This window comes from Pelobates fuscus, chromosome 2 (assembly GCF_036172605.1).
Source record: "Pelobates fuscus isolate aPelFus1 chromosome 2, aPelFus1.pri, whole genome shotgun sequence".
Classification (NCBI taxonomy): Eukaryota; Metazoa; Chordata; class Amphibia; order Anura; family Pelobatidae; genus Pelobates; species Pelobates fuscus.
In genome coordinates this window covers 267,330,541-267,357,193 of record NC_086318.1, presented here as the reverse complement: position 1 = coordinate 267,357,193, position 26,653 = coordinate 267,330,541, and the positions used below count along the sequence as shown (strand labels likewise).

General features: G+C 42.9%; 1 protein-coding gene across 4 annotated transcripts in view; it reads right to left on the bottom strand.

Moving 5' to 3' along the window:
• LYST (lysosomal trafficking regulator) overlaps positions 1-26,653 on the bottom strand; it is a 710,683-nt gene that overhangs the window by 153,436 nt on the left and 530,594 nt on the right. For all 4 annotated transcript variants that reach the window (XM_063443375.1, XM_063443377.1, XM_063443378.1 and 1 more), the window contains 2 exons: positions 23,374-23,618; positions 9,702-9,768 (listed from right to left, as the gene is read on the bottom strand). In XM_063443375.1, the coding sequence (XP_063299445.1) occupies positions 9,702-9,768; positions 23,374-23,618 (312 nt within the window). The remainder of the gene's footprint in view (positions 1-9,701; positions 9,769-23,373; positions 23,619-26,653) is intronic.

Below are 26,653 nucleotides of genomic sequence, written 5' to 3'. Positions count from 1 at the left end.
AACAAGAATAAAACCTTAACCCCTTAAGGACACGTGACATGTGTGACATGTCATGATTCCCTTTTATTCCAGAAGTTTGGTCCTTAAGGGGTTAAAGAAAATCATAAACAAACACTGGCATATTCTGAAACAAGACGACCTTTTAAAAGACTACATCCCAGATAGACCTAATGTTATATTTAGAGGAGCGCCGAACTTCAGAACAATCCTTACCAAAAACTATACAAAAAAAAGTGTACAACAAAAAAAGAATTTTTTATCTAAACCTAAAGGTTGTTTTAAGTGTAACAATTGTATTGTATGCAGAACCACAAAAGGTACCACAAACTCTAAAATTACTCATTTTTCTTCCACCATTACAAAAACCTCTTATCCTATTAAAGACTTCATTGGTTGTAACACTAAAGGTGTTATATACCTATTGGAATGCCCATGTGGACTCCAGTACGTGGGCATGACTAAAAGATGTCTTAAAGTAAGATTGGCAGAACACTGCCGTAACATTAAAAGAGGCTATGACAACCACTCAGTTTCCAAGCACTTCACGACACACAATAAAGACCCGACACTTCTGAAAGTTATTGGGATAGAACATGTTACCCTCCCATGGAGAGGTGGTAACATCACCAATATCTTGGGCAAAAGGGAAATGTATTGGGTTTTTCAACTCAGAACCCTTGCCCCACAAGGACTCAATGCAGAATTTGATCTTTTTAATTTTTTATAATATACTATATTATTACTTTCCTTTCCCCTGCTCTCTATATTCATACCCTTTCATTCATATTCATATATATCTTTCCTCATTTATTTATTTCTTTATTTTCTTATCTATTTATTTATTTATTATTTTTTTCATTATTAAATTTTTTTCATTATTTTATTATTTTTCTATTATTATTTCAATATTTACCTTTATTTTTTTTTCTATTTTTAATTTTATTTTTTATTAATTTTACTCATATATTTTTTCTCACATTATTTTCATATATTCTTATGCTATAGTAGAAGTAATATTTTTCTTATTCTTACTTTTTCTTCTATGACTATTTAGTTTTTTATTTATTCTCATTGCATATTTATTTCTTATCACTTACTCAAAAGTTGTCTCTATTCTTTCATAAGGTAACTATCCAGTTTGTATATATTCTTTCCATCCTTTTATATCCATTACACACACACACATTTTCATTATACATATTTACATATCCATACTCTGTTTACATATATACATTTCTCTTTCTTCACTTTTTTATTGTCCCAGAGTTTTGCTTCTCCCCCCCTTTTTTATTTCATTATGCTCGTTTTTATTTTTCCTGTACACTCTGTACCATGCACTTCGACCAAAAGTGCAGGTACTTTATGTAGCTTGCTCGTTTACCAGACGGAGGTGTGCTTTGTTGTGCCGACCTCCGTCAAGACTACATTGCCCAATGCTCATTGCGGTATGCCACGTGATCGCGGACGATCGCGATCACGTGTTTATTTGTCTTTTCCACCTATCCGGTCCTCTCATGCTCTGTGCTGTGAACTACACTTCCCAATAGGCTTTAGGGAACTCCATGTGATCGCGGCTATCCGCGATCACGTGACCGAGTACTCATTTTTCATTTTCATCTTTCTTACTCAATAACACTCGTTTTAAAGCTAGAATTAAAGGTTTTATTCATTTTTAGACTATTATCATTATGGACTTGTATCTTTTCTGTTTTAATATGTTTTTGTATTTTACACTGTGTATTGATGACGTCATTTTGGCGCAAAAATTTGAATAAGCATGTGTTTTCTTAGCTTATTTAAGCATCTATGTACCAGGCTGATTTTTACTATTGCCAGTTGATAAAGCCCTGTGTGGCGAAACGCGTTTTGGCTGTTTTTTTATATATTTATTATTCATTATTATTGTTCCATTTTTCACTGTTAGTGTGTGCAAGTGGATTAATATTAATATTTTTATTCCTCTTCTTTTTGTCTTTTTGATCTTGTTTAATTTTATCTTTTTATTTATTTATTTTACTTTGTTATTATACATTTATCTGTTTTTAGCGCGACCTATTATTGTGTTTTTGCCATTTTTCCTTTGAGGATATTAGAGGGAACCTCATACCCATAGGTTGCAGCTTTCTATTTGTTCCCATCCCTATTAGATCACTCAGCGCTGATCCTATACCTATTAATGTGAAAACAGCATGCAAATTAAAAAGTGAGATGGTAGGGTTGGGAAGAACTAGCATAATTGTGTTGGCAAACATCCCTATTTTATAAGAGCTTGCCAGTGAAAAAAGGTTCCCTGGGGCGAGGCTAAGTGGATGATCTACATGGACGCTTGATTGATGTGCTCCGGGCATATAGCGACATACAACTGTGTTCCAGCCCTTTCCGACCTGAGAAACCACAAATCTCAGGCTACCAAGGGCTATTGCCAAAAAAAAACAACTAAAAAAACAATAGCAGGATAAGCACAGGATGGGCATGGATATCCATGATCTCCTTGGCCAGGCATATGGGCCCAAAATGGCCACCGGCCTAAATTTTCGGATTCTTCTGAAGACTCAACCCCTGAAAGAGAGAGAGGCGAGATGCTGCATTTCCTGAAGCTACAAACTGCCCCAAAGACTGCAGACTCCAGGCCAGTAACAGCAGCAATGTTAAAGGACATGCTGGGTAATCTGCAACAAACTATTCAAGCAGATGTAGCCCTGCTTCGCACAGACCTCACGGGCATGGTGGGCCGGCAGGGTGCAGTACAGGCCTCCACGGACAAACAAGCTCAATCCACCGTGGAGCTCCAACCTGAAATACCCAAGAAACAGAATTAAGTGTTTGAACAGCGCTTTGCTGCAATGGACATGCGGCGCCACAATAATTTAAAGTTTTGAGGTGTCTCGGACGATATCCCTACAGCGGAACTCCCTCATCTAATAAAGAGATTGATGGGTCCGCTACTAGCGCCTAACCAGGCCCTAAGTGTCGCCATCGATGGAATCTCTGGGTCCTGAAGCCTCGAATGGCACCTGAGGCGGCTCCCAGAGGTCTGGTGGTTTGTTTCTGCAACAGCATAGACAAGGCAGCAGTGCAGAATGCTCTTAAAGGGACTGACCATCACAACTTGAAAGCCATTACTCTCTAGTTTTATGTAGACTTATCGGAAGACACACTACAGTGGAGAAGATCACTACAGCCCTTCACCACACTGCTCAGGAGCCATAACATTTGATACCAATGGCGAACGCAACGGGTTCTTCAAGTCGTACACGCAGGGCCGGCGCTTCTCATGCTGCAGCCGCCTGAGCGTTCTATAGAGAGCCTCAGGCGATTGCAGCACTGCCCGGGCCGGCACAATCATTAGGGCGCACCGGCCCAGGGGTGCAAGATATGAGGGATCGTCAGGAGGAAAGTGCACAGCGCTCCCTCCTGCCAGTACCTTTGTTGTAGCGTGGCCGAGCTTCTCTCTGGTCTTCGGTACAGGAACATCAGTTTCCTGTACCTGGCCGGACTGATAGGAAGTACTCATTCAGTGTGCACTTCCTGTCAGTCCGGCCGGGTACAGGAAACAGAAGCTCCTGTACCGCGGACCGGAGAGGAGCTCTGCCACTCTACACAGGGTAAGAGGGTCCACTAAGGAAGGGAGGGTGAGTAGAACATTTGGGGGAGGGGGACTGCGTCCACCAAGTTAGGGAGGAGGTGAGGGGAGGCCACTAAGGGGGTGGATGAGGAGAGATCACTAAGGGTGGTGGAAGGAGGAGACCACTAAGGGGTTGGTGAGGAGAGACCACTAAGGGAGGGAGGGGAGATAGGCTGGGGATGGGGGGGGAAGAGAAGCACAAATGGGCTGATAGGACTCAGCCCCTATCCTAACCAAATAACTCTCTTTCACACTACGCACACACAAAAACACACAATGCATCCCTAAACACACAGAAACACAACATGCTTCCCTTACACACAGAGAAACACACAATGCAACCCTTACACACAAATAAAATGCATTCCTTACACACAAAGACAATGCATCCGTTACACACAAAGACAATGCATCCCTTACACACAAAGACAATGCATCCCTTACAGACACGCGCAAAACCACACTGCTTCACTTACACACACAGAAAAACAATTAATATCTTACACACACACACACACACACTGCATCCCTTACATACACAGAAACACACCTTGCATCCCTTACGCATACAAACACAGATTCACTCAATGCATCCCTTACACACAACCAGAAACACACAATACATCCCTTTTACACAAACACACACTGCTTTCTATCCCTTACAAGAAAATCACACTGCTTCCACTACACACACACAGCACATCACAAACTGGTATCCCTATACACTACATTCCATAAGCACACACATTAGATCCTCTACAATAACACATAACACATCCTCTACACACTCCACTCCCTGTGAGCGAATTCATGGGTGGAACATGTAGGTGGACTTATGGGTGGGCCTTATGGGCATACAAACCATCAGGCCCTGAGGCCCAGACCTTGATCTGTGTAAGGGGCGCCAAAAAATGGAGCTGCTTCCAGAACATTGAATTTTGTGACCACAGTTACAAACAGTCTCCAGAAATCCTGTTCTACACAAGACCAGTGGAGCCAGACTGCAGCCAGAGCCCATCGTCATCCTCATCTTGTTGTAAGTAGGCAATCTAGTCTATTATTAGTGACACTCATTTCTAATTTACCTCACATTAAAGGGACACTCTAGTCCCCCAGAACCACTGCAACTTAATGAAGTGGTTCTGGCGTCTATAGCCTGTCCCTGCAGCCTTTTTAATGTAAACACACACTGTGTGCAGCAATGCGGTTAGTTCATATGACAGATCATATGGGTGGGGCATTGTGATGTCACATAGGAAGGGAGGGGGGCAAACATCCTTGCACCGGCCCTGCATACACAGAGACAACAATCACTCTGTTTTGGATATGCAGGGAGCAGCCGCTCTATTGCACACGTTAGACCTCCCAGAGGACTTGCTGACTACACAAAGACATTGGGGGACAGATTCTGCAAAGCACAGATGGGACCCGGCAAAGGTCACACCATTTGTCCCACAGGGGGACAGTGCCAGAGGCTTATGCAGAGGTCACCACCTGAGACCTTAGAAGTTGTGTTTGGCAATTGATCCACACTTTTCAGGGACACATTTACCACGGTTCAAAGTTAATTTTTCTCTTATTTTCTGAACCCTTTCAGTTTATTTGATGACAGTGATAAAGCCCAAATTCAAAAGGTGTCACACCAAAAGGCACCCTGGCTTAATGCAGAGTTCCCTTAGAGCTTGTCTCTCAACTTTCTTACGAGAAATATTCCCATTTTATTAGAATAAACATAATAATTTAGTCATCGGAGGCGTTGTTTGGTTTTGTAGAATTGTAGCTTATTTATGGATTGTTTCATTTTGGTCAGTTTTGCTATGGCTTGCGATAGCTGTTCGAAGCTTCTTCCGATGGGTGACCATTTTAATCAGCTCCTCGCGTATAACAGCCATACAAGCAAGCCAGAGAGACGCAAGGGGGATGCCTGGGGAGGTGTTTTGCTGAAAGTCTTGTAATGCCCCTTCTATATTTTTACAGAGAGCACCATTGAATGATATCAAATAGGATATTGTGGGTGAGATAACGTTAGATGTTTAGGTTTAGACATACATGTACATAAGCAACCAGTGCATATATTTTGGACACTTCTCTAAAAAGCTGATGTATTTTACATGCTGTATTCAGACCCTTAACATTTATAGAAAAGACAGTGAAACTCATGAAAGAATGTAAAAAATAAAACAGCTGTTGGTTAACATGGGGTACTGGCTATTCCCTGGTGAAGGATTGGGGAGCTGGCTGACGAAGTAAACATTAACAAAATGTGTTGCAGATTTGGATATGGCTTCTATTTCTGAGAAGGGAAAGGTTCTGCCAGCTCTTCACTATTCTGTTGTCATCTGTGAAGTCGAGCCTGAAGTCGCCAGGAGAGGGTAAGTGGATGTAAGGGGAATGCATCATTGTTGCAGCATCTTGAGGCCTTCTTGCAGTGTATTGCCCTCTAAGGAGACTCCATTGCAAGTTTTACTGGAAGGCTCCATTGTTCTATGCTTGCAGCAACGAGGTGACTGATGTAAACGCTCAGCTTCATTGAATGGTGAATGAAGATAAAGACTTAGAGGTCAGTAATAAAAGACAATCAGAAATGCCAAATACGGGGCGGAGCCTGACCAGCGAACAGGGCAGACATGCTCTGAACGAGCTCCCAAATACCAAGCACTAAAACGAGCATGAAACGGGATACAAAATGCACACCCTCCCACAAGGGGGCCCAATGGACTGGGGAGACCACCAAATTCGATGTCCAGGGTAACCGGACACCGCATCGGCAGATCGGGGCCTACCGTGGGAGGTGGCGGAGAAAGGCAGCCGCTTTCCCACCAGACGCACGCAGCTAACAGCGAGCTTGGGGAACTACCTCCCCCCCCTATGGACCGGTGGGGGATATCCCAGTCCTCGCCAACCGGAGCGCCCTGCGCCCGGCACCTTCTGCAAGAGCCAGCGACACCTCCAAGCACCACGGGGGAAGGGGCATCCAAAATGGCGGAAGCACATAACTCGGCCATACTAGCCAGACAGAGGCCTACCAACTCGGACTGCCCAATGCTGGACTCCCCGGCCAGGCAGTCAGCAGGGAGGCCATCCAATCGAGACAAGGCCCAGATGGCAACTCAGCAAAGGCCCAGACCAAGCGACCCAAACGCCCATTCGCCCACGCAGAGCCTGGAGCAGTTTGATAAAATATGCCAAAGCTTCTGGACGACACTCTGCTCCAAGGGAATGACATACAGCCAAGCGGTGAGAGCGGTGGCAAAGCTGATCCGCCCGGACACCCGGCGCCGCTACTACGACCCCCGGCCGCAGGCCCCCAAAACGATCTCCAAGCCTCTCAGTGACAAGAGACCGACAAACCGAGAAATGGCGCCAGGAGGCTCAGATATGAACACCCACACACGCTGGAGCCTAGAGCAAGCTACACGCACAAGCAACCCACAGGACCAAAGCCTCGGACACCAGCAAGGCGCACCTATGCCCAGTGGGATTACAGCCTCCAGCCGGATCACAAAACAAGACCACACCACACAACCTACGGACACAGCCAGTTCCCAATGCGGAGACGCCATCAAGGTGATACCCGGCGGGGTAACGGCTTTGCCGCTGACAGGGGTTGGCTGAACTTTTCCTAGGGACTGCCATCTGACCAACCACTTCTCTGACAACTAGATGAACAATCGATATTCCTTAAGTACCACGCATTGACTTTTTTCTTTTTAATTTTATAGTATGATTTTCCTTTCGTTATTATCTCTCAAGCGATCATTAACCCCTTGCTAAGTGAACCATAAGCATTTTATACACGCTAGCTGACTCAATCTAATATGGCACCCTATGCGTGCTTGCCAGTCACTAGGTGGCTGTTGGTCTACCTGCATGTTAACATGCTGGAAAGCACTTACCTCTAGCATGTTGCCAGCTAATGTCTTTTTCCAAAATTTACACATGCCAGGTGATCCAGTTACAGGGACAGACATTTACCTTTAATATGTTACCAGCTATTGTCTTTTCCCAAAACTCACACATGCCAGGCGATTCAGTTACAGTGACAGACATCTACCTCTAGTATGTTGCCAGCTAATGTCTTTTCCCAAAATTTACACATGCCAGGCGATCCAGCTACAGAGACAGGCATATAATTGTAAGCAGATTCACCGGCGCATATATGGTAAAGCTGAAAGCCACTGCAAACATACTTTTACCTGCTAATGTATCAACCATTTATACTATATGTGCAGTCTACGTTAAGCGAATTACACATTTAACTCACTCTTGTTAATCTTAACACTGAACGCTAGCCTGATCATTCCAGTACTAGTATTGTTTTATTACCTAATCTTAATTTCAGCATATACCCAGATCTTCAATGTTTTATGTTGCCTATTATACTGACATAAGCTGCAGTTTACCCTGACCTAAGCATGACACTTATAACAAAAAATGTGCAGATGTAACCTATGTCGATTAATGGCCGGTACTTGCTGTTGTGGCAGTGCCGACATGTTTGTCACCCTTATGCACGCTAAAATAAAGAATTAAAAAAAAAAAAAAAGAAATGCCAAATACAAGTCAAGTATTTAAGAAAATACAAAAAAAATAGTCCCGAAATAAAAAATAAAAAAAATCCACACATAAAAAGCTGCCTCTAACTTAGCGGTAAGTGCAGCTGTTAGTACTTGATAAAACATAAGTTTCTTGGACTTGGGTATGTGATTTTTCAAGTTGCTTGTGTATCCGTATATAAAAGAAGATATAAAGCAGGGAAAGCTAATAGTGCAATATGTCAAACCCAATAAGATATTTATAATCAGGGTAGCGATATCGCACTCACATTTATAAGAGCTATGGCTAGCTTGAGCTTATGTTGCGTACACTGGTACAATTCCCACTTGTAGGATATGATAAGAACCGCCTGCAGCGGTAGAAGTGCCTGGAACTCAGGAAAAAGTAAAAAAGGCAACAGATAGTGTTATCAATAGAATACTTATTATACTATTGAGAGCACTATCTGTTGCCTTTTTAGAGGCATATTTTTTATGTGAAAACTTAATTTGAGACTATATATTTTGAATTTTCTTAAATACTTGACTTGTATTTGTCATTTCTGATTGTCTTTTATTACTGTAATTTTTGTGCCACAGTCCTTCTCTTCTTTTATGACATTCTTTTAGATCTTTCTGTAGTGTTGAGAGGGATCCACTTTCTAGGGCTGCTGCCTCACACATGTTTGGTTATTTAGTGCTGACCCACTTGTGTGTTTTGTATGAAAAAAATTATGGTGTTTAAATTCTGGGTTTACATTCTTGGGGTAGCCTTAAGTTGCCCTGCTGCTCTTGGTAAGCGATGCATTCTGTTGAACAGGTCACATTTGGATTTGTTGTTCAGCAAAAGGGAAGACCGGAACCACTGGACATAACGTCCTAAGAGCTCCTGCCAATGCAGAAATTACAATTCCCTAAGTATGTCAGTTTTAACTTCAATTGCCTAACCTACTTCATCAAGGCCTCCTATCCTGTGAAGGTGTTGTGGCAAAATATCACTTCATCCACTTTTTTTCCCTCTAGTGCAGCTGTCCAGAATGTCCAAGAGCTCCATTTTGAACTCATTCATAACTGTCTGAATGCCCATTTTAATATCTTCACAGAGTTCACAAAAGAGAGACTTAACGTCATTCTGTGCTGTTACATGTGTAGTGTGTGCTGGCCCCAAAGTGGATGAACGAAAGTACACACTACAGCTAACTGAATCGGCTTCCTCTGTCATATTTGGATTTATTGTCAGGTTATGGGTTAGTTTGGTGGGCATATGATGTCTCTGCAGGCAAACCACAGGATACATTCTTACTCATGCAGGCCTTAGAGATTCTCGTGTATTATGTGTAGCAATTTTACTAAAAGTGTTTTAATTCATGTTAGATATAAGACAGTGGTGCATATTTATTCAAATATGCTAAATTATAAAATAAATAGGTAATAAGGGGTTAAACAGTTTTAGTCACTAGTAAATGTGATACATTTGGTGCATTTAATGTTTATTCAAATCTAAAACTTAATTCGTATACTACACCACTAAGAAGAATTACCTTGTAATTGTCTATATAACGATCTTCCTTTTCTTTTGATTGCACCGCAATGGGCTTTGATAGAGTTCTGTAAAATAATAAAACACAATACTGAGTTAATACATAGTCTTTATGAAGAGTTCAAATATGTGCAATAGTAAGGTTCCTAATGTTTGTTAGAACCGGGTATGGCAACTGGTACCTGCTAAACCTGAGTCTCTTCTCTCCGGCCACAACTAGGTATTGGTTAGGAAAGGGGACAGGGAAGCAGCTTCTGGCTATCCTCAAATATGTATGGTAGTGAGTCGATGTGGAAAATACGAGCACATAAAACAAAATGTAGTATAGTATATTCTAAAGGTTGTGATGTAAAATAAGAGAAATGCCACTTACAATTTTCTTGAGCTTATGTTAAAGGGACACTCCAGGCACCCAGACCACTTCTGCTCATTGGGTGCCAACTCCCACTACCCTTAACCCTGCAAGTGTAATTATTGCAGTTTTTCATAAACTGCAATATTTACCTTGCAGGGTTAACTCCACCTCTAGTGGCTGTCTATTAGACAGCCACTAGAGGTCACTTCCTGGGTTCTAGCACAGGTTTCCTGTGCTAGAGTGTCGCTGGACGTCCTCACGCTGTGTGAGGACCTCCAGCGTCGCTCAAAACCCCATAGGAAAGCATTGAAATGATTTTTCAATGCTTTCCTATGGGGAGATGTAATGCGCATGCGCGGCATTTCCGCGCATGCGCATTAGGTCTCCTCGGCCGGTGAGCGAGATTAGTCTCGCCCACCGGCCGACGTAATCATTAGGAGGAGCGTCGCGGAGACAGCGGAGACAGCGGCGAGGGACATCGCCGCTGTCCCAGGTAAGTGACTGAAGGGGTTTTCACCCCTTCAGCAACCGGGGATTGGTGGGTGGGAGGGAGAGGGACCCTCCAGTGCCAGAAAAACGGATCGTTTTTCTGGCACTGGAGTTTCCCTTTAAGCTCCAGATATGTGCAGGCGGTATGATCTCCGCCTGTGGATATGTAGCTCAGCTTAGTTCCTTGTAGATTGTAGGTCAGGGTCAATCGTTCACAGGAATGTTCAGGTAAGTTAAAAAAATAAAGATAATAAAACCAATACACCAACACGTTTCACCCAAAGGGGCTTTTTTTAATGTGTGTTACAGTACATTAGGACCTGTCCTATTTACATAGACTACACAATTAAGTATGAGAATGTCATGTGACTTACAGGTAATCAGCTTCAAGCAATTTGAAGGTACTATAAAGCATTGAAGGAGATTATAGTACAGTTAAAAAAATGGGTATGCTTTAGGGGCGTGTCCTGGACCGGACAGCAAGCGGTGACATGGTGTGAGCGCTCCGCACAGATAAGACCCAACTCTAAGCAACTTGGACCTCCAAAGTCACACACACATGACCAGCGCCAATATGTCACAGCCTAAACCCAAGAGTTAATCGGAGAGACAAGAGAAGTCCCACTTCTTTGCGCCAAGAACAGGGCAGACTAGGACACTGGCGAGGAGACCCAAGAGAGCGCTGAGGAGTCGGAGCTGGAGTGCACGCAAAAATCACAAGCACCAGACTCTCTGATAACTCAGGGACTGTTACAAGCTATGCTGGATGATATTTCCGAAAAATATTGCAATCTTCTATTGGACATCTACGTAACAATCTTCAAAATATAGGGGCCAGAACATTCACTACGGATAATAAAATGGCGGCGTAAGCTGAAGCACACAACGACATCGCCACGAAAATTGAAGGCCTAATGTCACGGCTGGGAGACTATAAAATGAAACAGGCGGACAGGGCCCGGTGTAACAATCTCTGCATTAGGGGAGTGAAGGAGATGGTCAGCACAAATGAGCTGTCTGCTTATGTCACAAAGCTGTTACACATGGTTGCCCCAGAGCTCCCACGAGACGTCCTGCTTATGGATGCATGACTAGGCCCAAATTTCAGCCTTCTGATACCCCACGAGACATATTACTGCGTCTCCACTACTACCATGCCAAAGAGGAAATTCTCAAGAAAAGCAGGTCTCAAAGATTGTCCCGAGAAATATATTGTGACATTGCTATATACGCAGACATATCAGTGTTCACACACAGGAAGCGCAGATCCTTTAACCCCATCACCGAACAACTCAGAGCACAGCAGCCAAGGTCCTACAACCAAAAGAGAGACAGAGACCCTCAGGAAGCATGTAATGGGTCTCTTCTGAATGGAAGAGACCCAGGAGAAGATGGGCGACTTACTGCTGCATCCAGAAATATGTTTGTGTGACCAGTTTCAAAGAACTGCAAGTATAACTAGAAAAGCTACAATTTCTGGGGAAATTGTGTTAAGTGTTCTTGCCTCCACCAGTAGTTTACAACTGGAGTGGGCGGGGTTATTATTTATTTACCGTATATAGCACATTTAATTGCAACATTGTTGCCCAAAGTGCTTCACAGTAACATTAAAACATACATTTATAAAAACATTAGCAGGTGTACAAAAGGCCCTGTCCAAAGGTTGCCTACCACACCATATTGTAAATCTGTGGAATGTAATCCGGTCCATATGACCATCTCTAATCCCCAGCATTTTATTGACAAATTTTGAAATATTTTGGGTTCCAAATATATGGCACAGGAGTAGATCCAGGAACAATAATATATGTAGTTCTTGAAACTGAGACAGTGGCAACTCAAACTCATCAGGTTTTTCATTCATTTTATGAGGAGATGAGTGTTGAGGATAAAATCCCCCATAATGTTAAGAACCTATTTATTGATTTGGCTGAAAGTATTGCAGGTAGTCTTAATGTAACTAATTGCTATGTGTCTGGAGGTACTAATATGGGCGACCAGTGGCCATGGGAGGCAAAGGAAATATGGTACCCTGGCTCTGAGACATATGAACAACAGATACCTTTTCAGTCTGATCATCAAGTAAGTACTAGAAGTAAATCGGCATGGCGGTTAAAAACCTCCATGATAGGTCATGTTTGTATAGCCAGGAAAGGGACAATGTATAACACGTCTGTAGGTGAGCTAACTTGCTTGGGACAAAAAGCTTATAATGCTAATACTAAAAATACTACTTGGTGGTCAGCTTCAAATGTCTCGGAGCCTGCTAATCCGTTTGCCAATTACACTCATTTAAAGGAGGTATGGTTTGACTTATCTGCTACATCTAGTTGGAAAGGCCCAGCAAATTTATATTGGATTTGTGGTAAGAAAGCATATTCGGAGTTACCACAAGATTGGGAAGGGGCATGTGCATTGGGTATGCTCAAACCATCCTTCTTCTTGTTGCCAATTGAGACGGAGAGATCTTGGGAGTTAAGGTTTACGATGTAAATCATAAAAGGAAGAGAGCATCCTTGAGCATAGGTAATTGGGAAGATGATGAGTGGGGATTTTAACACGAAGATGAGCCGAAACAAAATGGAATGGATTTTTAAATTAAACACCTTAATCCCCTATGTTCTTAATGCGGATTTCGAGATGTGCCATTTTTTTAAAGTAAGAAATTTTAAGTTGACAGGTTTTGAAATGGGAATCTAAATCTTCCCTTATTTTATTCTTTTACTCTTATATTCTTATGGTCTTATTGGACAACCTTTCAAATCACTACCCTTTGCTTTTCTTGTCTTTTAAAAGCAGCACATCACCATTGCTGAATGTATGATTTTAAGTATTATATTGTCTAATTAATTAAGTTTGGACTGCAATGCACTTCTATATCCCTTTTGTTCATATATAAATGTTTGTATTTGATTTTTAGGGGTCAGATTACCCCCCACAAGAAACTCTAATCCTTTTTAAATATCAGGGAGCAATATAATAAGGTAAAATATACACAGGGGAGAGGTTTGAGTTTAGATTGAACATACCAAACTGAGAGGCGAAAGATAAACCTTTTTATTCAAATGATATATAATATAAATACAAGAGTGTAATCATATGTTATATTGTGTATCAATTTCCCCGTTGGCATGTCAACCGACATACACAGAGATCGAGAGTGCCGAGCACATAGCGATGACGTATCGGCACATAGACGGAAACCGGAAGTGACGAGTGGATCAGGAAACAAACTGAAAGTGAGGCTTGGAACGCAAGGCATCACGGTTTCCATAGTGAACGCCCGCGATTCAACAAGCCGGAAATCAATCACAGTACCCATGAAGAGGTACTTATAGCAGGAGCCAGTCCAAGGAAGAAGCAAAGATTTTTTCTCCAAACACCAGTTGAAGAAGCCAGATCGGCGAAACGCGTCCTGGGGACCTTGTGAGGAAAGATACTCTTACATTGGACTTTTTTTAGCCATTTTAGTGGTATTTTATGTATAGAATATATCTTTTATTACTATTATTTTTTATATATGATACAATAAATTGCTTATTATTTTTTATACCACTTGTGGCATCTCCTGCTATTTTCACAAAGAAGGCTTGTAGTCCTTAACTACATACACCCTCAGACCAGAGCCGATGTGGAGGGCTCTGGGTTTGTAAGTACAAACATTTTACTTGTTTTAATATTACCACTGGAACCCACAATATTGCACCATATATGTCTGTGTTCTAATCTAGAAAACCAGTGACAAAAGAACAACTACCCAAGAAGGGATAGGGTCGCCTTCACGGACCCCACAGGCGATACCTTCACGGACCCCACAGCATACCTCCATTAGGACTCCTGTATTAAAATATTCTAAGGTAGAGGTATTGCTATATATTCCGCACTGTATATCACAAGTTATATGTTACTAGCGCTTCACCTACACTCTAAAATACCAGGATGCGATCAGCCATCTATCAAAATAGATTGGCTTTAGATTACCTATTAGCAGTGGAAGGAGGTGTATGCGGTAAGTTTAACCTTAGCAACTGTTTGCACATAGATGATGAAGGTCGGGCAGTGGCTGAACTTACTAGTCACATGGTTAAACTTGCGCATGTACCGACTCAGGTCTGGAATGGGTATAATCCTAATCGTTGGTTTGGAAGCTGGTATGAGCAGCTTGGAGGAATTAAGGCGTTAGTAGGAGGAGGAGTGTTTATCATATTCCTATGTCTTTTCCTGCCCTGTTTAATTCCATTAGTGGTGAGGTCCTTACGTAGTATTATAGAGAGTACTATAGAGAGAAAGACAGCGGCTCATGTAATGGCTGTCTATAGATATGATTCCCTAGCTCAAAGAGAACATATTCAGGATGAGGAATGTTGAAGGAGTTTTTGCTAAGATGCTTACGAGGTCTACCAGGGCCGCCATCAGGGGGTGACAACCATGACGGTTGTCACGGGCCCGGCGGCCCTTGGGGGCCCAGACTGCTTTGGCAGTCCTGGGCCCCACTTTCCCTCTCTGCACACATAGATCGCGAATATCACAATCTATGTGTGCAGCCGCGGGCCCCCCGGCTTCCCTGTTACCGCAGAGGGGGCCCAGCACACAGCTTCTCCTCTTCTCCTCTCTGCTAATAACTCTCGCGAGACCCAGTTGCCATGGCAACGCTCAGCGGGTCTCGCGAGAGTTATTAGCAGAGAGGAGAAGCTGTGTGCTGCCTGGGCCCCCTCTGCGGTAACAGGGAGCCGGGGCCTCCCACCGGACCACCAGGGATCATGGAATCTCCCCCCTCCCTGGACAAAGGTAAGCAGGGAGGGGGGAGAAACTATTTAATTAAATGTACATTTTTTTTTAAAAAAAAAAATGCCCCTTCCTCCCCCTCCCTCTCCCCCCCAGACTGCACATTTACACACACACACTACATACACTGACACAACACACACACACTGCATTCACTGACACAACACACACACACACACACTGCATACACTGACACAACACACACACTGCATTCACTGACACAACACACACACACACACTGCATACACTGACACAACACACACACACACACTGCATACACTGACACAACACACACACACACACTGACACAACACACACACTACATACACTAACACAACGCACACTCTGCATACACTAACACAACACACTCTGCATACACCAACACACACTGCATACACTAACACAACCAGTGGCGTACACATGACACATGGGGCCCCGGTGCGAAAATTGATCCGTGCCCCCCCCCCCCCACCCCTGCGCGCTTACTCTGGCGGGCCGGGGCCGCAACACATTGCGGCGGGCACCTGGTCGCAGGGGTTGCAGGGCTTTGAACCCTGCGACCGCGGTATGTACGCCAGTGCATGCAGATGCACACACACTTAAAGGACCACTACAGACACCCAGATCACATCAGCTCAATGAAGCGGTCTGGGTGTCAGGTCCCTCTAGTTTTAACCCTGCAGCTGAAAACATAGCAGTTTCAGAGAAACTGCTATGTTTCACTGAGGGTTAATCCAACCTCTAGTGGCTGTCTCACTGACAGCCGCTAGAGGCGCTTCCGCGATTCTAAGACACTGAACTTCCATAGAAAAGCATTGAGTAATGCTTTCCTATGGGCGGTTTGAATGCGTGCGCGGCTCTTGCCGCGGCTGCGCATTCGGAGCTCAGAGGCGGAGGGATCCCCTGCGCCAAGGGAGTCCGGCGCTGGAGAGAGGTAAGTGCTGAAGACACACACACACACTCTCACGAACAGACACATACACACTAGCTAACAGACACACACATTTACTGACAGAGACACACTCAGCGGCAGACATACATACACACTTACAAAACATACACTCTCACTGACAAACACACACTCACTAACAGACATCAAACAGACTCACTAACATGCACACAAACACACTCAGTAACAGACACACACAGTAACACACTCACTGACACTCACTAGCAGACACACTCAACAGACACACTCACTCACTGACACTCACTAGCAGACACAAACACTCTAACACACACACTCACACTAACACTCACACTAACACACACACACACACAGTTTTTTTTGTTTTTTTAATCCCCCAGCCTCCTTACCTTTTGGGATTCCCTGGGGTCCAGTGGTGCTGCTGGGCTCCTGGGTGGCCGGTCACTGGGCGGGCAGGCAGGCTGGCGGGCGGCGAGGGAGCACTCTCCCCTGAGTGCTTCCTCTTCAGCTCCCTCGCGCACCGAGTAGGGAGGCCGGCGCCGGAAGATGACGTCATCTTCCGGCTCTGGTATCAGTGCGGTGCGCGAGGGAGCTGAAGAGGAAGCACTTAGGGGAGAGTGCTCCCTTGCGCGCCCGAAGGACCGGCCGTGGGGTGACAGCAGGGCCAGCCTCGGGGGGCCCTGAGGTGGCCGGCTCTAGGGCCCCCCAGGAGAAGAGGCTGGCCCAGTGGCTACATACCAGGTCGCAGGGGCGGCCGGGCCCCCTGGTGGGCCGGGCCCGGTCGCAGCCGTGACCCCTGCGACCCGGTATGTACGCCACTGAACACAACACACACTCTGCATACACTGACACACACTGCATACACTGACAAAACACACACTGCATACACTGACACAACACACACTGCCTACACTGACACAACACACACTGCATACAATAATACAACACACACTGCATACACTAATACAACACACACTGCATACACTAACACACACTGCATACACTAACACACACTGCATACACTAATACAACACACACTGCATACACTAATACAACACACACTGCATACACTAACACACACTGCATACACTAATACAACACACGCACTGCATACACTAATACAACACACGCACTGCATACACTAATACAAAACACACACTGCACACACTAATACACACACTGCATACACTAACACACACACTGCATACACTGATACACTAATACAATACACACACTGCATTCACTAATACAACATGCACTCTGCATACACTACACACTAACAAACTCACTGCATCCACTATACTGACACACACACTCTGCATTCTACACATTAACACACTCTGCATTCACTACACTAACACACTCTGCATTCACTACACATTAACACACTCTCTGCATTCACTACACATTAACACACTGCATTCACTACACTAACACACACTCTGCATCCGCTACACACTAACACACTCTCTGCATTCACTACACATTAACACACTCTCTGCATTCACTACACTAACACACTCTCTGCATTCACTACACATTAACACACACTCTGCATTCACTACAAATTTACACACACACTACATTCATTACACTAACACACTCTGAATTCACTACACCCTAACACACACTCTGCATTTATTACACACCAACACACACTCTGGATTCACTATACTGACACACACTCTGCATTCACTACACTAACATACACTCTGCATCAACTGTACACACAGCACCCACTACACAAAGATCCTGTATTCACAGTACACACACTACATCCACCACAAATTGAAACACTCTGCATTCACTATACACAGAAACTGCGTCTAATACACACACTATATCCACTACAGACACTGCATCCACTAAACACATTTCATATAGTACATACAAACACTACATCCACTACACAAACACACACTACATCACTGTACACACACTACATCCACTACTCAAACACTCTCTGCATTCACTACACTAACACACACTCTGCATCCGCTACACAATAACACACACTCTGCATCCGCTACACAATAACACACACTCTGCATCCGCTACACAATAACACACACTCTGCATCCGCTACACAATAACACACACTCTGCATTCACTACACATTTACACACACTCTGCATTCACTGCACTAACACACACACACTGCATTCATTACACTGACACACTCTGCATTCACTACACACTAACACACACTCTGCAATCACTGAACTATGCACACACTCTGGATTCAATATACTGACACACACTCTGCATTAACTGTACACAGCATCCACTACACAAACATCCTGTATTCACAGTACACACACTACATCCACCACAAATTGAAACACTCTGCATTCACTATACACAGACACTGCCTATAATATACACACTACATCCACTAAACACATTTAATCTAGTACAAACAAACACTACATCCACTACACAAACACACACTACATCACTGTACACACACTACATCCACTACTCAAACACACTCTGCGTTCACTATACACACTGCATCCGCTACACAAACACACACTCTGCATTCACTGCACAAACAGTATCTAATACACACAAACACTACATCCATTACACACATTCTAATTCACTTCCATTATACACAACACATTCAGTCCTGCATCATTGTCAGCGGCCTAGGTCGGGAGTGGGCGGGGGGCCCAGACCTTGTGCTTTGTCAGGGGCCCCAAAATTTCTGATGGCAGCCCTGAGGTCTACTCTGGTTCAATGGCTACTTGAGAGGTATTGGTAATCTGTGATTGGTGATGCATCTGGAATAATTTGTATCAGAGGCATCAAAGGGGGGGATGTGATGGGAGTCCAGCATGGTCAAAATTTAGTAGGCTGACATCTCCACATGGCATAGGCTAATTAGTATCTGGTTACAAACAGTTGGATGAGTCATCAGTATACTGAGCATGTGCAGGAATGCAGGAAATTAAATTGCACTTATTTCCTTTGTCTTGGATGAGCCATGTGGTTTGGCCAGATGTTCATATTCCATGTCCATATTCTGCTCATTGATTGGTTAAGGGTATATGTGGGTGTAGCTATTGATGGGAGGAGCTATATTGCTATATAAGGAATGTACACCATGTGTCGGTCTCTCAGATATTTTTGGAACAGGAGTTCATCTGAGGCCCGATCGGTATGTTAATAAAGACCTCTTACTTCCTGAAGTCCTGCATCCATTTCTCTGTGTTCGGCTTCTGCTAGTTTACTCGGTAACACAAGGAAGGACAACCAGTGAATTGGTATTAGGGTCATGAGCACCCAAGGTGCACCTTGATGCATGTGGGGCTCAAAAGCTATTCTGCCTGGTCTGATTTAACAGAAGATAGAAGGATGTCAGAACACACACAGTTTTCTGCCTTTGGGGCTGCATAGCCGCAGACTGGTCAGAGTGCCCATGATGACCACTGTCTAGTGCCTTCGATGTTAGTGTGAGTGCTGGACGATGGAGCAATCAAAAAAGGTTGCCTGGTCTGATGAATCATGTTTTCTTTTACATCAGGTGGATGGCTGGGTGTGTGCGTCGTTGACCCGGGGAAGAGATGGCAGCAGAATGGACTATAAGAAGAAGGCACGTCTGCAGAGGCAGTGTTATGCTGTGGGCAATGTTATGCTGGGAAACCTTGGGTCCTGGCATTCATGTGACTGCTACTTTGACACATACCACCTACCTGGAGATTGCTGCACACTACGTACACTCCTTTAATGCAATGATGTTCCCTGATGGCAGTAGCCTTGCTTAGCAGGGTAATGCAGCCTGACACACTGCAAACCAGGAATGATTTGAGAAACATGACAGAGAGTTCAAAGTGTTGCCTTGGCCTCCAAACTCCCCATTATCTTAGTTTGACATAGCATATGTGGAATGTGCTTGGAAGCATTAAGGTTGTTAGGCCTGAATAAAATTGATATGCAAGTGTTTAACTATTTCACTCCGTTTGACATGTCCTTTTGGGGACCCGGCTCTAAACCCCGGCGGGCGGCATTGTATGGTACCCGCTGTACTATTCACTTGCCTGCTCGTTGACGATCCCACGCCTGTGATCGCGATAGGGGGGACTTGTCTGACATGCCAGGCAGTCCCCCTGTGTCTGATCCGGCACTCCTGAGCCATGTGATTGGGAGGACCTCACAATCACATGGACGGAATAGCCGTCCATAGCAGTACCAGCAGGGGGAGTGATAAAGGGACACATAGATGTGTGCATATGTCTCTCAGAGTGTATATGTGTGTGTGTGTGTGTACACAGCGGTCAGTGTGTGTCTGTCAGTATGAAACATAGAATGTGACGGCAGATAAGAACCATTCGGCCCATCTAGTCTGCCCAATTTTATAAATACTTGTATTAGTCCCTGGCCTTATCTTGTAGTTAGGATAGAATATTAAAATATTAGGGAGAACAGGTCCAAGTTCAGATCCCTGATGTGCCCCACTGGTGACAAGCCCATGCTCCGAATATACTCCACTGACTATAACCCTCTGTTGCCTGTCACTAAGCCACTGCCTTACCCATCCAACAATATTGGAATCCAAACTTAACAATTGCAGTTTATTGATAAGCCTTCTATGTGCGACTGTGACAAAAGTCTTACTGAAATCTAGGTAAGCAATGTCTACTGCACCACCCCGATCTATTATTTTAGTTACCCAATAAAAATATCAATAAGATTAGTTTGGCATGATCTCCCTGAAGTAAATCCATGTTGTCTCTGATCGTGAAATCCATGTGTTTTAGATGTTTAACAATCTGATCCTTTAACATGGTTTCCATTACTTTCCCAGTACTGAAGTAAGGCTTACTGGCCTATAGTTGCCTGACTCCTCCCTACTAACTTTCTTGTGAATGGGCACAACATTCGCTAACTTCCAATCTTCTTGGACTACTCCTGTTAACAATGATTGGTTAAATAAATCTGTTAATGTTTTTGCTAGTACACCACTAAGCTCTTTAAAAGGGACACTCCAGGAACCAGGACCACTTCTCCACTTCTGCTCGTTGGAGTGGTCTGGGTGCCAACTCCCACTGCTCTTAACCCTGCAACTGTAAATATTGCAGTTTTTTTTTATAAACTGCAATAATTACATTGCAGGGTTAACTCCACCTCTAGTGGCTGTCTAATAGAGCCACTAGAGGGCACTTCCAAGTTTATAGCAAATATTTTCTTTGCTAGAGCGTCGCTGGACGTCCTCACGCTGTGTGAGGACTTCCAGCGTCGCTCAATTCACCATAGGAAAGCATTGAAAATATTTTTCAATGCTTTCCTATAGGGAGACCTAATGCGCATGCGCGGCATTGCCGGGCATGCACATTAGGTTTCCTCAGCCGGCGGGCGGGATCAGTCTCGCCCACCGGCTGACGTGATTACAGGGAGGAGCGACGCCGACCCGAAACCACCGCCGAGGGACATCGGCAGGGTTTCAGGTAAGTGACCTGAAGGGGTTTTCACCCCTTTAGTACCTGGGATGGGAGGTGGGCGGCAGAGGGGACCTGCAGTGCCAGGAAAACAGATTGTTTTCCTGGCACTGGAGTTTCCCTTTAATAACTTTGGGTGTATTACATCAGGTCCCATTGACTTATTTGTCTTTACTTTTGACAGTTGAAATAGAACCTCTTCCTCTGTAAACTCACATGTAACAAATTACTCGTTTGTCCTTTTTCCTAACGGAGGCCCCTTTCCTTCATTTTCATGTGTAAATACTGAACAAAAATATTAATTGAGACAGTCATTTAGACCTTTATCCTCTTCTACATACCTTCCTTCTTTTGTTTTTAATCTAACTAATCCTTGTTTTACTTTCCTTTTCTCATTTATGTATCTAAAACAATGTTTTGTCCCCTTTTTTTTACTGACTGTGCGATTTACTCTTCTGTGTGTGATTTTGAAGCTCTTATAACTTGCTTAGCCTCTTTCTGCCTAATCTTATAGATCATTCTGTCTCCCTCACTCTGAGATTTTTTAAAATTGCTAAATGCTAACTTTTTTTTTTTTTTGCATCTGTGGGTGACCGTCCGTCTGTGAGTTAGTGTGTGTCAGTGAATGTGTGTGTCTCTCCGTGTGTCTGTGAGTGAGTGATTGTCTGTGTGTGTGTGTCTTTAAGATTATATCACATCAATGAGTGTGTGTATGTCAGTGAGTGAGTGTGCCTGTGTGTGTTAGTCTTTAACAGGAAGAGGTGTGGTCTTGACAAGAAGGGGCAGGGTAAATTGAAATTAGGAGGTGCCAAAGTTTTGTCATGCCTAGGGCAGCACAGATCCAAAATACACCACTGGGTAATAGATAATTGTAGAAAACAATCTTCATCAGTTGCTGCTCTCAAAGAGAATCTGCTTCTAGACCCTTTCTACATTTTGCTTTCTACAGGTATCTTTCTTTTAGAATATAGTTACATTGTTACATAGCAGGACAACTGGATGAGGGTTCTCCTCTTAAAGGATCACTATAGTGCCAGGAAAACATACATATTTTCCTGGCTCTATAGGGTCCTTGGGTGCCCCTCCCGCCGGACTCTAGGGTGAGGAAGGGATTCAATTCCTACCTTTCTCCAGCGCCGGGCTCCCTCGGCACTAGGGAATCTCCTCCTTCTTCTGTCGTCATGGGCTGAATGCGCAGGCGCGGCAAGAGCCGCGCGCACATTCAGCCAGTCTCAAAGGAAAGCATTCTCAATGCTTTCCTATGGACGCTGGCGTCTTCTCACTGTGAAAATCACAGTAAAAAGCGCGGAAGCGCCTCAAGCGGCTGTGAATGAGACAGCCACTAGAGTCTGGATTAACCCATTTGTAAACATAGCAGTTTACAGCAGGCAGGGTTAATCCTAGATGGACCTGGCACCCAGACAACTTCATTAAAATGAAGTAGTCTGGGTGCTTATAGTGGTCCTTTAATAGTCATGCTGAAGTCTATTGACTTTTGTGCTGTGAAATGACTGACATGAGGGCAAAGGGCCTTTTTCCCATCTATAAATTAGTTATTTGCTTGAAGAATACACTGATAACATTTGATTCTCTATCATGTAAAATATTTGTTTCCATGACTCTTTACAAACTGGTGTTCAAAACGAATGCAAACATTAATGTCATATTACAATACCTGTATATTGTTGGCTCAGTGAGATCAAGTGTTTCACTGGTGTAATCCCGAAGTATGAATGGAAAAACTGGATACTGCATTAAATCATTGAAGGAACGCCCAGCATGTTTGTTTAAATGTGTAAGGTACTCAAAATTAGTTATCTGCCCAGTACACCACAGATGAGTAAGAGCATTGATATTACCATACTCTAAAAGATTAGGAAGATTATTGGCCAATATGTTGTGGTAAACATCATCACGGACCTAAAGAGTTTGAAAGGAAAAAAAAAAAAACAACAATAACAATTGTAAATTTTTGTCAACATTTTTAACAGTCAATAATATTTAAACATTATGATATATGAACAGTGTCATAATAGCAAGAAAGAAAAAAATATTTTATGTCACATATATATTTATATAAATATCATATAATAAATGACAAATGCAGTAAATAAGGAGTCAACCAAAAGTAATAAAACCATTTTCGGTCAGGTGGAAACATCATCAAGCTTATACTTACTCCTTATTGCCTTCTCCCACTCAGACAGTCATGTCTGATGAGTACATTTGTAGCCGATAGTACTCAGAGAGCAAGTTCACATCTTTTATTTTCAAATAAAAACAGTAAAACACCTTTGACAGAGGGAATTGTAACAGATTCAGTATCTAGGAATGATTGATGTAGCAGAGATAAGGAGGTGGCCTAACATTCTTTTGTGAGTTGATAAATCTTTAGGGAGACATTTAAGTAAACATAATCTAGGAGTTAAATCTACAGGTAACTCAGTGATAGATATGATCAATTCTAATATAATTTTTTGCCAATAGTTGGATAGTTTTGGGTATTACCAGAAAAAATGGTATAAAGAACCTGTCTGTCCACAGCCTCTACAACATAAATTAGATGTTGAGAGGTGTAGTCGGAACATATTTAAATGGAGAGAAATACCAGCGATAAATTAATTTTAAATGAGATTCTAAGTAGGGAATGCAACGTGTAATGCCTTTCCATGCACGTAATGATACATGCAATTTCTCCATTATGAATACCTCACCCAGATCACCCTCCCTTTTTTTGTCATGTATGGCAATATCATGCCTATGTCTCCTGCAAAAAAAGGCACAGCCCGTGGAAATAGTTTGTTTCTGGCCAGGGTCTGAAATAAAAACCTTGTCTAAATTTGACAATTCCAATTTTCTAGCATTCAGATCATGGTTGGAAATACCAAAATGCTTGCTAACTTTTTAAAGCAAATTCGCATGTGCTGGGGCATCAAAAACACTTAAGTGGAATTTCTTTTGTAGCTGTTCAATTGTAAACAATAAATAAAAAAAAAGAAAAAGAAAAATATATAGATAAAAAAAAAAAAAAATCATTAACCCTTTAAGACCGGAGGGCGTACACTTACGCCCTATTTTAAGCGGCTCTAAACGCCGCCGGGCGTAATTGTACGCCCTCCGTTTTTTTCTTACTTACCCGGTCGCCGGCGATCACGTTTGGGGGGACTCCCAGGGAGCCCCCCGCGGCACGTCCGTCCTCCAGCAGCCCCGCCGGCCATGTGAAAGTGAGGTCCTTGCGAGGACCTCACAATCACATGGCCGGGTTAGCTGGCTCAGGCATTGCCAGCAGGGGGACTGCCTGTAAGGACAGGTAGTCCCCCTGCTGGCTGGAAATAAAATAAAATTAAATTAAAGAAGTGTAAAAAAAAAATATATATACTTAGATCATATATATATATATATATATATATATATATACATATATATATATATATATATGATCTAAGTATATATACACATATACATACACTGTCTAGGTGTATTTTACTATCAATATATATATATATTTTTTTTTTATATCAAATTACACGTAGACTGATACTGAATATATATATATATATATATATATATAATTATATATATAATATAAAAAATATGTAAATATGTAAAAAAATTAAATAATTAAAAATGAATAATTAAAAAATATAAAGATGTGTGTTATTTCGTTCTAACTGTATTGTGATAATATATATATATATATATATATATCAAAATACATGTAGAACAAAATAATATATCTATATACGTATATATCACTATATATATACCTATATATAAATAAAAATATAATATATATATATATATATATATATATATATATATATATATATATAAAGGCTTGGCCTGTAGTTGTGGGAGGGGCTTGGTTTCCCTATAAAAGGGCTGCCAATCCACTCTCACATTACCGTTAATGGTCTGGCGAGTCTGAAACGTTACTTCCGGTTCAGACCGCCATCTTGGATTTCCTCTTACCTGTTCCTCGTGGTCTCCTGGTCCAGTGCTCTCCTGCGTTGTCCGGGCTCTTCTTCCCGCCGCCGGTGTCCGCACAGCTCTTCCGGTACTTGCCGCCGAAAAAAAAAAGTAAGTTGGGCCCGCCATAAAGCAAACCGCTGCATATTCACGGCTTACACGGCGGAGCCCCATTCGCATCAATGGCATTCGGTACTTCATTCGTTTAAATCACGCCGCTCGGCAATGTTATCACTCGCATGTTAATTTTTTTGCTTATCTTTCTTTACTGTAACTCCCAGCAGCAAAGAAACAGTTAACAGTAAGTAAAAATTTAACCAATCAGAGTGCACCACAGAGTATGTCCAGCTATCAGGCTCCTCCCAGCTCCTCTTTCTTTGCTGCTAGCCTCCCAGGTGAGTCTATTCCAATAACAGCATGTAATCAATTTCTAAATATAGATATATATTTTAACATGGTTTAATTTATTTCCATAAAAATAAAAATTATTATATATAAAAAAAATAATAATAAAAAAAAAATTTCTTAGTGGTGACCCCACTTTACCAATTATGTCCGATTTGCCTGAACCAGCAGTCCCTGCGGAGCTCAAAGCTTGGCTGTATAATGCCATTGCGGACTCTATTCCAAAAGCCTTCACAGCTTTCCACGACCAGTCAAAATCTACCTCTGGAGCTCCTATTGTGCATTTATCAGACTCGGAAGAGTCAAAAAGCTCAGACCATGAGGAAAACCCCCGCAAACGCCCCTGGAAGGGCGATAGTGCTACCGCCGGTAAAGGCAAAGCACCGGCTAAAACGCCTAAATTATCCTTTCCAGATAATAACCCCAACTATAACCGGGACCCATTAGAGGGTCCCACCTCCAACCTGCAACTTCAAGTGATTGACGAATACTGTGCAGGGTACTCAGACTAGGATTTTCCCCCTCACGAACTAAATGAACCCCCTTCTGACTCTAACCCCATTTCTGAGGAGGTCTTACTA